This window comes from Lissotriton vulgaris, chromosome 12 (genome assembly GCF_964263255.1).
Source record: "Lissotriton vulgaris chromosome 12, aLisVul1.2, whole genome shotgun sequence".
NCBI classification, from domain to species: Eukaryota; Metazoa; Chordata; class Amphibia; order Caudata; family Salamandridae; genus Lissotriton; species Lissotriton vulgaris.
The window spans coordinates 623,130,813-623,146,458 of NC_141700.1; the positions used below are offsets into that span (position 1 = coordinate 623,130,813).

Sequence of the window (15,646 nt, forward strand, 5' to 3'; positions counted from 1 at the left end):
ATACCCTGCCCATCAATGACAACGGGAGGCAAATCCATCTGTCAATGTCATCCTCAAGTTTGGAGATGGCTACTCCGTAATTCTCCCTCAGGACGACCTCCGAGTCGGTATGGAGCCGGACGCCCAGGTAACGCACCGCATCTGTAGTCCATTGTAATGGATATTCTGGATCAAAGGGCACCGTGGCTGGAGTAAGGGGAAACATGGTGGACTCCAGTTAACGTGTATTCCTGAAAGAGAGCCTAACAGGACCACCTCGCATAGAACCGGGAAGAGGTTGGTCTTGGGTTCTCTAACATAGAGAAGAGTGTCGTCCGCATATGTAGACACAATTATTCTGTAGTTTGCAAACCGTATGCCCCTCTGTCGATGATATTCCCATAGGGCCTAGGCTAGTGGTTCCGCCGTCAGGGCGTAAAGTATCAGGGATAGGGGACATCCCTGCCTCGTACCCCTGCAGATTTGTATGGGGTCAGAAACCAAAGATCCGATCCGGATGCGGGCCGTGGGGGCGGAATATAGTGTTGCAAGTAATTGAAGGAAGACCGCCCCAACTCCCATTCGGCCAAGGACCTGTCTCATGAAAGGCCACTCGACAGAGTCGAAGGCCTTTTCCATGTCCAAAAAGACCGCAATTGCAGGGACCTCCGGGCGGGTTTGTTGCATAGCGGCGAAAACGGTCCACAGATTATAGGTTAAGTTCCGGCTAGGTACGAAACCAGCCTGTTCCGGGGCTACCAGAGTGGTGACAAGTGGGCTAAGACGGTTGGCCAGCAACTTCGCAGAGATTTTCGCATCCACATTCATGAGAGATAAAGGCCTATACGAGGCGCATTCACCTGGGTGTTTCCCTGGCTTAAGCATGGCTACTTGGATCGCCTCTCGCATAGTCGGGGGCATCGTTCCAGAGGTACATATATCCTCAAACAATGTTAGTAGGTGCGGGAGTAAGAGGTCCTGGAACGCCTTGTAAAATGTGACAGTGAGGCCATCACTCCCAGACGCGCTCCCCGCTCTCATCTCCGAAAGTGCCAGAATTATCTCTTTGCGCTCTATCGGTTGCATCAGGAACTCACTGTGCAGGTTGGAAAACCATGGTAGTTCAATATGGGTCAGATAGTCAAGAATGCGCTCCTCTGAGCCGGATCCCCGGGAGGAATAGAGCCCCGCATAATATTCGCGGAACTTCTCCGCCACCTGGGTCTCCGTGAGCGGTGGTCCCCTGGTTGCGATGTAATGTCTGGTATCGTAGTTCTATCCCTGCGTTGCTTAAGGATTTGCGCGAGAACCGTCCCCGGCAGCTCTCCCTCGCCATAGGTTCCTGACGGTGGCATATTTCCTGAGGTGCTTTATTTCCGCATCGACTTCCTCGTGGGATTCACAAAGTGTCTGCGCTAGCTCTCTGATAAGGTCTTCATTCTGATCTGTCACGCGAGAGGACTCCAGGTCCTTTAATTTGCGCTCCAGGGTACGCCTGTCTACCACGTATCGACTTAAGAACCCCCGCATGTTTGGAAATAGTGATCCCCTAATGTATGCCTAAAAAGCCTCCCAGACAGTTTAAAAGGAGTCTACAGAGCTCACATTTGCTTCAAAGAACGTCTCGATGGACATGACTAATTTCTCTTTAAAAACTGTGTCAAGGAGGGAGTAGGGCGGGAAGCGCCATAAAAACGGGGGAATTAGTTTCTTAGGGAGGCAAGTGTTAATAATAGTGGGGAATGATCAGAGTATGTGCGGGGAAGGATCGTTCATGCGCGAACATGTTGGAGTAGCCTGTGATGCGTAGGTTACAGCTCCTGTAGCGCGCCTCTAGGTCCTCTGTTTTATCCTGTAGGAACTGAAGCACTTTACCCAACTGTTTGTGCTCGGTATCAAGGACAGTTTGTGCCTCCTCCGCCTCCATCAGCCTGCGCTTCGACATGTCAAGTCTTTCCGCTTGTTTGTCTAGCCTTTCAGCCATTCAATCCATTTTATAAGTGAACGCATCCATCTTGGTGCTCAAGGAGGATATCCCGCCCTGCAGGTTCTTCTCCATTGTCAACAATAGGCCGCGTATATCTTGCCGTTGGTCGTCCACAACTTGTTCCTGCTCACCAACTCCGTCCTCGGTGGAGGATTCACCAGTCTTGGACCTCTTCGGGTCAAACGACAGTTTTGATTGCGTCCTATCTACTCGCCGCATCCGACCTGCGCGTGCAGGCCCCCTCACAGTCAGGTGTCAACTCGGGCGTCAGGGTAGCAGCAAGGCGAACGGCCCAGCGCAGTCACAGCAGCTGCAGGAGAGTCTGCAAAGTCGATCAGTCACGTCCAACGTCGTTGTTCGCCATGGCATGGTAGGACCTCCCCACCTCTTCACGGCGGCAGATCACTCAGAATGGCGACCCCCCTCAACCCTCACGATGTGTGGTCCATGGGGCAGGCCCGTAGCTGCAGGCCTCACCTCGTCGTCCTCTCTCCAGCACTTGTACTGCCCTGCGTGCTGTAGGCAACCCAGCGATCCTTCAGCCAGTAGCACAGTAGTAGTATTGTCGGGGGGTACCAACCTCGCCTCACCCGACCAGGCCGTTACTGTCTCGCCCCTCTTCAAACATGCATCAGGCTATCCTTGTATGTCTCCAGGGAGGAAGGAATGTAAACTAGTGACTGACGTCATTAGACCCTTTCCGCACTACCTTTGGCAGAAATCCATCTGCCTATGTAATCTATTGATTTAGAAACATTGATTTAGATTTTCAAAGTGTTTAATTGAAACACATTTTTTCACTCCTTTTTCCACATTTGGTGCTTTCTATATTTACATGTGACAAAGAAAATATATGTTTGTCAGACTTTTTCTAGTCATTCAATTCGCTGACTCAGTATACAAAAAAGTTATGACTGAAGAGAAAAGGTGATTCTGTCCCAATGCATTTCGGGATTATATCCCTTCGTCAGGGGCGCTGAAAAACATAACATAATGGATATACTTAAAATGCGACTGTCAGCACACATGATGTTTAAGAAATAGGTTCACATATTGTCATGCATTGTATAACATAAATGGAAAATCGAAAATAGGAAATAAGTCGAGTGTTTTACATGTAGCGGTTTCAGATGGACATGATGATTTCTCGATTGAAAGAAACAACACATACTTAGGCAGTGACTATACAACAAGTAGTTTTGAATAAACATGTTAATTTCTCAAAAGTTAAAAAAACTTGCATTGTTGAAAAAGAACTACATTCAACCTCTGGTTTGAGCATGAACAGAATGTTGTTAAATGAACCCTAATTGGGATGATGACATTGATCAAAGAAAGACTGTTGAAGCGGTTTTGAAAGTGAAAGACTCACCAATTAGACTGGAAAGCACTATTTTGCTCAGACTGCGTGCTGGGGCGGAAATTGACGTGTGTTTTGGTAAAGACCTACAGAATAGGAAATTGGGCTCTAATTATAAAGTGTCCTGTTGTTTGAAGTAAAAGTGATCTAAAAAAATATTAAATATCATACCGAGATTGCTGGGTCGTTTATTTCAAGTCACCTATTTTCGCTTGAATGTTTATCAAAGATAGTGTCCAGGCGTCCTCTTTGGATTAGACTGCGTGAGGATAAAGAGATACTGTTGCTAGCTAGACAAAGTCGGAGCTAATGCGACCTCACTTGGAGGTAGATGAGTTATTACCTAAGGTAGCAAGGTTAAAGAGACGTTGACTCGGTAAGCGTGGACATCTTTAAAATATTGGATTTCGATCGACGGAGTGGGTCGCTAGAAAATACACAGAGATGTGTTAGTGATAAGTGACATGCTAAGTGTTGCTGAACAGGATAAAAAACTATGTTATAAAAGAGCGTAGGTGTGGTATACCTTCTTAGTATGCGTATACTATTACATCGAAGATAGGTTTTACAAATGAAGTATCGACTCGGTATGCAACTTCTCTTTAAATTCCGGATCCTAAAACGAGATTGAAGAGGTCCGTTAAATAAAGGTCGGACTTGCATTTGCCTAACTAGTCTACAGTTAACAGAAAATTCACCAATGTCAAAAATGTATATTTTCCCCTGTATATTTTCCAGTGTAGATAACATTGTCATCAATGTCAAAAATGTATATTCTCCAGTGTAGATAACATCTCAATTTCTTTTTTTCAACAAATAAATGTTAAAATTGTCTACTAATTGTTTATTAACTCTTACTCATAGTTTCTTCAAAAACATGATGGTTTCATTATGGCCTCACACCAAGTTTCCAAATGAGCAATGAACACACAGTTTCTCATATCTCTCATACCCAGATTTTAGTTCACTTTTTCTTTAGTATCCTCTTAGTGAACTATTACACCCAGTGAAAGCGCTATTTAGCATTTTCCTCAATATCAACATGGCGCACCACCCCGCACCGGAACCTAGTCCGTCATCTACAATAATCACGATTATTTTAAACTTTAAATAAGTTCGTCTTTCCCCTTTTTTATTCATTAGCAAAATAATGTCAGTATTTTATATTCTTCATTAAAGTAAGTTCCACAATCAGGTATTCCAGCGCCTCCAGAGCGCCACATTATCGAACCTAGTATTTTTTCACTTTCATTAACCGGACCGTCGTCAGGCACTATTTAAACCATTTCCGTAGTCCGTCTATCTTCGATTCGCATACACACGCGGGATTCCAAAGGAGAACTCTTTGAACAAACGACCCAGAGGCCAACTCCTATGGCCGATCATTACCACACAGGTATCTACCTTACTCAGTAGACTAGTTAAGCAAATGCAAGTCCGACCTTTATTTAACGGATCTCTTGAAACTCGTTTTAGGATCCGGGATTTAAAGAGAAGTTGCATACCGAGTCGATACTCCATTTGTAAAACCTATCTTCGATGTAATAGTATACGCATACTAAGAAGGTATACCATGCCTACACTCTTTTATAACATAGTTTTTTATCCTGTTCAGCAACACTTAGCATGTCACTTATCACTAACACATTTCTGTGTATTTTCTAGCGACCCACTCCGTCGATCGAAATCCAATATTTTAAAGATGTCCACGCTTACCGAGTCAACTTCTCTTTAACCTTGCTTCCTTAGGAAATAACTCATCTTCCTCCAAGTGAGATCGCATTAGCGCCGACTTTGTCTAGCTAGCAACAGTATTAAAAATCCTTTCTCTTTATCCTCACGCAGTCTAATCCAAAGAGGACGCCTGGACACTATCTTTGATAAACAGTCAAGCGAAAATCGGTGACTTGAAATAAATGACCCAGCAATCTCGGTATGATATTTAATATTTTTTTAGATCACTTTTACTTCAAACAACAGGGCACTTTATAATTAGAGCCCAATTTCCTATTCTGTAGGTCTTTACCAAAACACACGTCAATTTCCGCACGCAGTCTGAGCAAAATAGTGCTTCCCAGTCTAATTGGTGAGTCTTTCACTTTCAAAACCGCTTCAACAGTCTTTCTTTGATCAATGTCCTCATCCCAATTAGGGTTCATTTAACAACATTCCATTCATGCTCGAACCAGAGGTTGAATGTAGTTCTTTTTCAACAATGCAAGTTTATTTTAACTTTTGAGAAATTAACATGTTTTTTCAAAACTACTTGTTGTACAGTCACTGCCTAAGTATGTGTTGTTTCTTTCAATCTAGAAATCATGTCCATCTGAAACCGCTACATGTAAAACACTCGACTTATTTTCTATTTTCTATTTTCCATTTATGTTGTACAATGCATAACAATATGTGAATTTTTTTTCTTAAACAACACTCGACTTATTTTCTATTTTCTATTTTCCATTTATGTTGTACAATGCATAACAATATGTGAATTTTTTTTCTTAAACATCATGTGTGCTGACAGTCACATTTTAAGTATATCCATTATGTTATGTTTTTCAGCGCCCCTGACGAAGGGATATAATCCCGAAATACATTGGGACAGAATCACCTTTTCTCTTCAGTCATAACTTTTTTGTATACTGAGTCAGCGAATTGAATGACTAGAAAAAGTCTGACAAACATGTATTTTCTTTGTCGCATGTAAATATAGAAAGCACTAAATCTGGAAAAAGGAGTGAAAAAATTTGTTTCAATTAAACACTTTGAAAATCTAAATCAATGTTTCTAAATCAATAGATTACATAGGCAGATGGATTTCTGCCAAAGGTAGTGCGAAAAGGGTCTAATGACGTCAGTCACTAGTTTACATTCATTCAATCTGTGTGGAGAGTGGCTCCTCCTCCCCTCCCAGCACGCCCACGCAAAAACATAGAATAATTCAATTTAAAGGTCAAAACGGACTATAAAGGGAGTGCACTTCACAACCCCAATTTTCCAGGGAGGAAGGGGCACTCTGTACTTCAAGGGGCGCTCTGTACTTCAAGCAGCACTCCCATGACAAGCAGCACAGGAGCTGTAGTAGTTGGCGGTATCAGCTGTGCCCCGCCCGATCATGCAGCTAAGGTCTTGTCGTAGCCTAACTGGCATCTGCGTGGTAAGGGGGGGTCGCAGAACAGCTCGCTTTTTTTTCCCTCCCACGCATGGGCCAAGCCAGCCGCAAAAGATACCAGGGCGACATAGGCACAGGGCAGCACACAATACTCTGTGAAGGGCCCCATCGCGTTCAATAACACCAGCGACTAGGGAGTCCCAACACGCGGCCAGGCCAAAACGGGGAAAAGTCTCAAGACCCCCAGTCCGCCTCGATGATCCCCCCGGGGCTCACTCACCAGCTCCGCTCCAAATTGCAGCTCTTACTCCAGCGCGCTCAGCCCCCTCACGCCCCAGGGCATCGGGCTCCAGAGTCCTGCTTAATCGAGCAGCGCCACACTGCAGGCAGCCGCCGCCAGTCTCCAGGGCCAGACGAGATCAGCCGTGTGGGAGTAATAGCGTGAGTGCCCAGCAGCACCGGGCCGCTCCCGCCGCAATAGCAGGCCTCCGGGAGAGGCCTCGGGATCAGGATGGAGTGGGCGCCCCCTTTGCTAGGGCACCCGACGGGGCTCAGCAGGGTCTCTTAGCGGGCCTCAAGAGGTTCGAGGTCCTCACCTTCGGAGACCTGGGGACGCTCGTCAGCATGCAGCCTTCGCCTTCACCCAGGCGCCGCCCCTCGTGATCTCGTAGAGCCCCCCCGACGGCAACCCGCGGTAGGGTCCCCTCCACTAGCAAACAGTCGCACCTCGGAAACGGGCAGGGGTGGCCAGGAAACCAACTCTGAGGGGGAGAATGTTGTCTTTGCGGCCGCCGCAGCGGAGTCACCCGCGGCGGTCCGGCGCCACCCCCTCAGCCGGAGAGAGGGAAAGAGGCCTTCGGGCAGTATCATGCCCGCGCCGCTACACGTCCAGAGCACGGCTGAGCCTGGATCGGCAGCAGGCCGCAGCTTCGTCCATGAAGTAGGTAGGCGACTCGTTCCTTCTGCGGTCGATAGCCTAGGACCTCGGGGGCTCGTCAGTCTTTGTTCAGCAGTGTAGTGCTGCTGTAGGATTATAGGCGGATGGTGTGGCAGATTGTCGGAGCTCTGGGCTCAAGCGGCCATCTTTGTCGCAAGCTAGCTCCGCCCCCAATATGAGGTTATGTTTAATGCTCCCAGAATGCTTTCTGATTTGATGCACATATATGTATGAGTTTGAAAGCAAGATTGGTGATTCTTTGCTTTCAAAATAAAATGTTCATAGAAAATGAAAGCAGGAAAATATAATTTCGCTTAACTACTGTAACATTTCAGGTACCATTTCTTTGCAGCATCATTTAGTAACATGTGTTGATGCATCTAGTATTTCCCAAACATATTCATAATGGACAATCAGTGTAACCAGTTTCAATAAGATTATGGGAAACAAAAATAAACAAGCATTGGCAAAAGCCAGTAGGTCTGAAATTGGTGGTCAGCTTTTTAGTTTTGTCAACTTGTGACTTGTGTTGGCATGGTTTTTGTAAAGTCTTTTTGGTGTGGGAGCTGCCGGGCCCTTGCCATTATAACAAACATTGGTAAAAGCAAAAATTGCTTTTGGTCTCAAAAAGCGCACACTGCTATAGTAGTTACTGGCTACTTTCTGTGCCGATATGTTCCTTGTGAAAGAGCAGAATGCTGTCACTCACAGTGAAACCTGCCGATACAGAGAGAGAGACAGAATTTGAATAAATGCAAAAGGTCATGGTCAACGCCAGACCAAATTACGGGCCCAAATATTAAAGAAAGTCTCAAAAGTGCACCTATGGTATATGTCCTTGCACTAAGTGCAGCTATATGGCTTTAGTTAATTCCCAAGAATTTACGGAAGTAGGACAAGAAATAATACTCCTAGAAAATATTTGTGAACTGCAATTAAGCATGAGCAAATATGCAAGTATAGATTTGTTCATGTGAAAATCTGAGTGTTTGCAAGTTCACTTTCCCTCCAACCCCTATTTTCCTCAACTCAGGAGGAAGGTTTATGCCTGCCATTGGCAGGTGTAAATTAATAACATTTCTCAGTATGGGAAAAGATTTCAGAAGAGTGATTGAAAGTGCTTAAAACATGCAATTTAGTGGGTTTGCACAGACTCAAAAGGCATTCTAACCCTGGAACTATTGCTTACCACTACCTTCAGCCCCAGTATGAAGATCTGCAGAAACGTGGTACATAGGGGGATTGCAAGTATTCTAAGACTACTATGGTATGAGCCCTGGCATAATAAGAGAGGCTATATCAGAGCTCTTATATAATGTGATTTGTGCCACGATTGTCGCTGCACTACATGGCACCAAAGGGACAGGTGGGTTTTGTTACAGTACAGGTAGATTTATGAAGCAACCTGCCCCATGGACAAGTAGATATTTTAATAAATTCCACACCCCTGATCTTTATATTCTTTTGATGGCAGAGCTCTCATTTACTTTGTTGAACAAACTTGTATACTATGAAACACTAAGCAACTGTTGGCTTTTTTCATTACTGCACTTTGGAAATGCTATTTCCAGAGCACGAATATCAAAGTGGCTTGCAAAAATGTATCCATGTCTGCAATTCTAAAGTAAAGGGCAAGCTTCCAGGTGTGCCAAGAACACAGTTTACTCTTAAGAAAGGGGATACCATGACTTTTCTTTGAATAAACAATTTGCTGATATTCTCAAAGCCGCAACATGGTGATCAGTATACATGTTCACAGAACGATACTATTGTGTAGGCATAGAGGCAAGGAAAGAAGTTCAGTTTGGACACACAGTTCTAAAGAAACTGCAGATAGTTCTAAAGAAACTTTAACACAACCTCCTTTACTTGATGCAAGCCTTTGCTTTATAAGGGGGTTTATATTATTTTGCAGTCTGTGTGCAACATGTCATCTAACACAATCCATGCTGCAAACAGAAACCATTGCGTTATACTTGGCTTGGCACTCATGGTGTTGTAGATTCAAATGAGTCTGCCCAGAGGCAGGGAATTAGAAGATGGACTGTTGCTCACATAAGTAGTTATTCTCTGTGGAGTGCCAACTAATTGAGCCTGTATTTGCACGTTCCCCCTTCTGTAATTGATCATTCGTAATCCTTATGTGTTCTGTATGTATTGCTACACCCATGCGTAATTTAAGATCAGTGCTGAATTGAAACAAGCCATTGACAACAACCTTGTGGCTTGGGGCCTGCCATTGACCTAAGTTGCCACCACTTCTAAAAGTTTCCTCTAGTTGATTATTTTTTTTAGCAAGATTAAGATGTCAGTCAACTTTGTAAAAAAAAGTATTAATACAGAAGAGTAACTTGTTGTGGTTCGTGGGATATTTTACATTTGGGATGCTGACCCATCCTCCCTGCCTTAATGTGGGTTATACATTTTTTTGTGGGATGTTAAACTAATGGTTGCTCGGGGCGCATGGAAGGATGAGGTATAAGGATAGAAGAATCTGAATTGCATAGGAGAGTTGAACACATAACGAAGTCTTGCCAAGCTAGTCAGTTTGAAATTATATTTAACAGAATGCGCATCTGCCCCTGCTAGTACTTAATCTGTAAATACTATGTCTTTGGAAGGAATAGTGCCTTAACTCTTTCTCTTTTGTTTGTTCGGCAGATGAAGATGCATCTTCGAGTAAAGGGAGCATTACAAACTGTAATTATAAGAGGAATGTAAGTTGTGGTGGCAGGCATGTTCTTGTTTAAACATGATTGTTAATTATGAAGAAACACAACTAAAGATGACTTGGTATTTTTTCTACTGCAGAAGTGGACAGTGGAAGAGAGTGAGTGGATAAAGAGTGGTGTGAAGAAGTTTGGCGAAGGAAACTGGATAAGCATCCTCAGAAAGTACCCTTTCACCAACCGTACTTCTGTCATGCTTAAAGACCGTTGGAGGACTATGAAGAGATCAGGACTCGTGTGAATGTCCACTGGAAAACTATGGAGAATTTGGTGAAAAAAATGACCCTTAATGGAACACATACCAGATAACAGTATTTCCAGTTATCCAATTCTATTTTGATGTTTCTGTTACACAAAGGGACAGCTTCTGAGTGTTGGGAACAGGGATTCTGGTTTGGTCCTATTGCATTTTTCAATGTGCATTTCCATAAGGATGAAAACGGGTTTCAGAGCCTTGCACTTCACTACTGACTGTACAGTTGGATTATGTGCATTGATTTTCCTTGTGTCCTTTTGCTGAAATAAGCCTAGACTGATATGCATTTTTGAGATTGGCTAGAGTTTGTTAACGGTCACTGGGTAGGGAGAGGATCTACTGTGGCAGGAATCAAAGAGACATGTTTGCACATGGCAGCAGCTTCATTCTCTAGATAACAGCCTTTCTGCAGCGTTTACCTACTTGCGCAAATGATCAGGTTCCACCCTGGAATTTCATATGCATCCATTTACACAGGAGTAGGTTCTCCAGCATTCCGCTTTAAGATGAAAGTAAATCCTTGGCTGACAATACTTTCATTCACCATCTTCATGAATGCCCCTTGTCATTTATTCCCTGGTGAGTATTATAACCCTGCTTTCTTTCAGCATTTTTCCTCGTTCCTCTTCTTCCCTTCTACCCAGGCATGTTAAGTACTTGATGCTTCTAGAAAAAAAGGGACATAAATTACATTGAGCATTTATACATTTTAGGTGATTTTTGTCTTGTTGGCTTTCTTTCTGCATCTTTGCTCACAGTTTATTGCTCTTTTTTTTATTTAAGCAGTCAAGTCAGCAGAAGACAAAATGTAATGGAATGTGTGTTTAATGTAATTTTACTTGTTAATAACCTCCTTGGACGGCTAAATGAAATGTGTAAGATGGCTGCTTCAGAAACAAAGATTTAGATATGCTGTGCTATATCTTTTGAAATGAGTAAGCTAGTACTGCTAGCTCGATCCACACGCTGGAATCCTACAGTGGCATACAAGAGCCCTCCGATGTAGTGAAGTGTATTACAAATATGAGCCACACCAGCTAGCCTTTTAAAACAGCTTAATGTGTGAGTGAAAGAATTGATGGAGCACATACCTTTTCCATTTAACACGTTTTCTTTTCCTTTGCAATGTCAACATACATTTTGTATTCGGAAGTATGTTTATTTTTTATCTGACACAGGTAGCTGTGGATATCAAGAATTATACTTAATGTTTCATTTTAAGAGTTTGCTGTTGACATATTGTTCTAATTTTCCAAGGTGGGGTGGTTTACAACGTGGTTCATGGAACATACAAGTCATCCTGCCATTTCAGATGCAGAATCCTTCGGTTGACCAGTTCCACTGCTATTAGTAGTAGCACATCATCTATTATGCTCATTTGACGACAAAGTCGAACTTTGTAAGTAGTGTCCAGGCAAACTACTGAATCTTTCTATCTCAGAGCAGAAGCTACGAGGTGGGCACTTTGGCCTAATACTGTCCTTTGCTTTAATGAGGAATGCCAAAATCCATGAAGAAGAAAGCACCTGAAAACCAATGCCAGACACTCTTTCAAAGGCCTCAACCGTGGACTTTTAGAAACAAAAATGTGTGTGTTATTTTGATGTAATTGTAATACTTTGTCTTTGCCACAAGGATTTTAGACACAAATAAGATTAAATCTACATGTGTGAGGAAGGAAGGGTGATTTAGTTATCAATCAGGTTTAATTTAGGGGGGGGGTAAGGTGCATAATAGTCTTTAAAGTAATCCTCCTTGCACATCTGCAGTCTTTTAGAGTTTCTATATATACAAATGTGTATTATTATGTAAGTGAGTGTACGCATAGAGTTGTGCGCTCTCCCTAAAGAAATGGTGTATTTATATGCCTGTGTTTTAAAATAACGATCCATATGTTTGCTTTGCTTTCCCTTCGCTCTTTCACAGGTTTTATATTGTAATTTATGACCAATCTATAGAATATTTTTTATGTCCTTTGCATTTTAGGAGATGTAATTTGAACAGTTAATCAAAAGCATGTTTAAAGCTCAAACTAGATGATTTACTGATACAGACTAAGAAATGCTAAACGTAAAAACAGAAAAACAAGATACATAAATCTTATCCTCTAGGTCTTATACTTTGTTGTGTGTAACCAGAATGAAGCGCAATGTTGAAGCCCATGATCCAAGATAAGTGTCGATATCTGCTGGTAGGTTTGCTTACATTTAGTACTTTTTAAAAATGATTATTTTGTATGAATCACTTGACATTAAGTCTACATTAACTCCCAGTTTCTTTCGCTTTTTTAAAAATATCTGGCTCTGTTAATCTTTGTGGCTTTAACCATGGAGATCTTTTCCAAAAGATCACTGCAAACATTGTAACAGTTGTTTGTTATTAAATAATTAAAAGAGCTGGATTTCTTCTTTTTTTACAATATAATGGGAGTATGCTGTATCGGGTAAGGAGCATAAAATAATCCTAACAGCAATAGATTTTTTTATATTAATCAGTATTATTTCTTTAGACTAGCTACATCACACATTTTTTTACCATTAGTAAAATATACAGTCCATTTCTTTTTAGTTTGAGTAGCTCAGAGGTACAAAGGCTAACCTATAGTGGCATGTGACTACAACACCGTTGTAACAAATATAATATCTATAGGAGAGACATGTACTATCTAAGACACTTTATTAAAATATTATATAACAATAGACGCTTCTGCACCATGGTTACAGCACTTTGGAAATGGTATCTTGTTACTTTTCAGCGTTTAATCATTGTATTGGAGTTATTTAACAGGTATTGAAGAGGTAAAAGTGTTGTGCACATTTAGTGGACTGGTTGGGGAAAGAATTGTGTCTATGCCAATCAACTCTTGATCAACTTTTAGTAAAGAGTCTTGCTACTCCACAGACACTTTCCCAAAGCAGCAGTTATTTCAACAGGGCACACGGCGTATAAGAAAATACCCGACATATTACTTCTCTCTGTGGTGAAGTTCGGGGCTCCTCTTCACACAAGTGATAAGCGGAGGAGGAGTGGAAGCTGAGCGAGCCATGGATGGAAGAAGTTTATCAGGTGGCTATACATGGAGCAGGGGAGCATGTCCGAGGCAGGAGGTGAGCGCTAGAATAAGAGCACATGCCTCTCACCCACCCCTACACTCCCGGATCACCGAGGAATAAAGGCTTATGAGGTTAAGAACGAGTTATACAGAAAAAGAATAATGACATTTTAAAGAACTGAATTTCTAAACAACGGGAAACGAAGGTCTAAAAGATGAAAAGAAAGAGAAAGTGGACAATCCTTGGCCTCATGAAAACTGGCTTGTCGATAGAGCTACATTTCGTCCAAAATGGCTGAAAATACATAGAAAAGGAAAGAAGACCTCCGACATCGGTACATAGAAACAAAAATAGGACTACCATAGTTAGATTTCCATAGTAAATGAATAAGCGGCCATATTGGAACGGGGTAGCTGGTCTGACCACTCATCTGACATGGCGGTCGCGAGGCCTCTTCATGGCGGCGCGGCCCCCTAAGCATCTTCCTTCCCTGCAAGTAAATGCCTGAGACCCCAGGGAGAACATGTCTGAGGGGAGATATGGCGATTTGGCCGCTCTGTTAGCCATAACGCTGCTGCCAGAATAACGGTTGACTCTGGGACGGGGAGTCCTCCTCTTCCATACCCTTAGGCACACGCGACCCCCTGGGGAGTCTACCTGCAGACGCGCTGGCGCAGAGCTTTCGCTTCTGGGCCCCGTGGAGCTGACACCCGGCCGAACAAAGTGACGCCAGTCTCACTCAAAACACTAAACCACACAGACTTAGAGTCTAACATATGGGGATTTGAAGGAGTGGTGACGGAGGCAGCAATAGAAAAGAACACCCTCACAGGCAGCTGGAAGGAAAAGTGAAACCGAAACCTCCTTAGACACTGGACAGCCTAAGGGGTGCCACAGTGAAGTGAAGAAGACGACATAACAGTGTCCACTCCAGTGGGCGGTGAGGGGAGCCTGCGCCACTACACTCTGTTGTCTCAACTCTGTGGCCTCAACTCTAAAGCTACCTTTGTATGATGCCCGGTGGAGCTACTTCGCGAACCATAGGGGAGATTAACTCTGGACTCCCTCCTTTGACTATCACCTACCTAGCCGGACTTCGGGCAAACACTCCCGCGTCTCTCCTGACCTTATCTTCCCCCTCTCTCGTCTCCCAACCCTCTCCGCTCCTACTCTTTCCAGCTTCTGATCTCTGCCATCACCTGCCCTCCCCTTGTCCCCACCCTGTTTCAGTGAACCTCTTCCCTAGACACTTGAGACCAAACTATTTTGTCTCATGCCCGATGGAGCTACCTGGTTTAGCTATAGGGGAGATGGGCCATGGATTCCCTCCTTGGCCGTCACCTACCCAGTCGGTCTTCAGACAGACTTCCTTTCGTCTCTACGATTGTCTCTTCCCTTATTCTCACCTCCCCTACCCCCCACTACTTTTCTCTCTCCTTTCTCTCCTCTCCTAATGTATTGCTGATTGTTTGATGTAATTTGTATTTGTCGATCTTTTTCTGTTATATTGTTGAACCACATTGTTCCACTTCCTTTCGTCTCTCCTGTCCTCTCCTCCCGCATCCTCCCTCTATTTTATGTCTCTCCTTCTCTCCTCTCTCGGTGTATTGAGACTGAACTATTTTTTCTAGATGCCCGATGGAGCTACCTGGTTTAGCTATAGGGGAGATGGGCCGTGGATTCCTTCCTTGGTCGTCACCTATCCAGTCGGTCTTTAGACAGACTTCTTTTCGTCTCTCCTTATTGTCTCTTCCCTTATCATCACTTTCTCTTCTCCCCTGCCCCCTCCACTACTTCTCTCTCCTTTCTCTCCTCTCCCAATGTATTGCTGATTGTTTGCGTGTATTGTGTAATTTGTTGAACTTGTTCTGTTACATTGTTGATTCTCATGTAAAGCGCTCTGATACCTTCCGGTCTAGCCAGCGCTATATAAAACTCTTTAAAATAAATAAAAAATAAATTAATAAACAGAAGGTGCGTCGCTGTTCCCGTGATCTCTCTAATTCTAACCCAGTAGCTGAACAGATCAGGACATGTCCACAACATATGTAATAATCCCACTCCAGGGGCGTGACATCTTGGGCATGAGTGTTGCGTCTGAGGAAAGATTTTATCCAATCGGTCAGGAGCCAGATAAGCGCGGTGTAGTATCATGGTTTGAATGAATTTGAACCTCGAGTTTCGGGATACCTTTTTGCGGTGTTCCAGAATCTTTGCCATTCGGTGTCCGATA

At 43.4% G+C, this 15,646-nt stretch overlaps 1 protein-coding gene across 1 annotated transcript in view; it reads left to right on the forward strand.

Moving 5' to 3' along the window:
* The window catches only part of TERF2 (telomeric repeat binding factor 2), a 663,265-nt gene extending 650,504 nt beyond the window's left edge, over window positions 1–12,761 (forward strand). The window contains exons 9-10 of the mRNA XM_086945762.1: window positions 10,037–10,092; window positions 10,187–12,761. Of these exons, the coding sequence (XP_086801888.1) occupies window positions 10,037–10,092; window positions 10,187–10,345 (215 nt within the window). The 3' untranslated portion in view covers window positions 10,346–12,761. The remainder of the gene's footprint in view (window positions 1–10,036; window positions 10,093–10,186) is intronic.
* The last annotated feature ends 2,885 nt before the right edge of the window (window positions 12,762–15,646 follow it).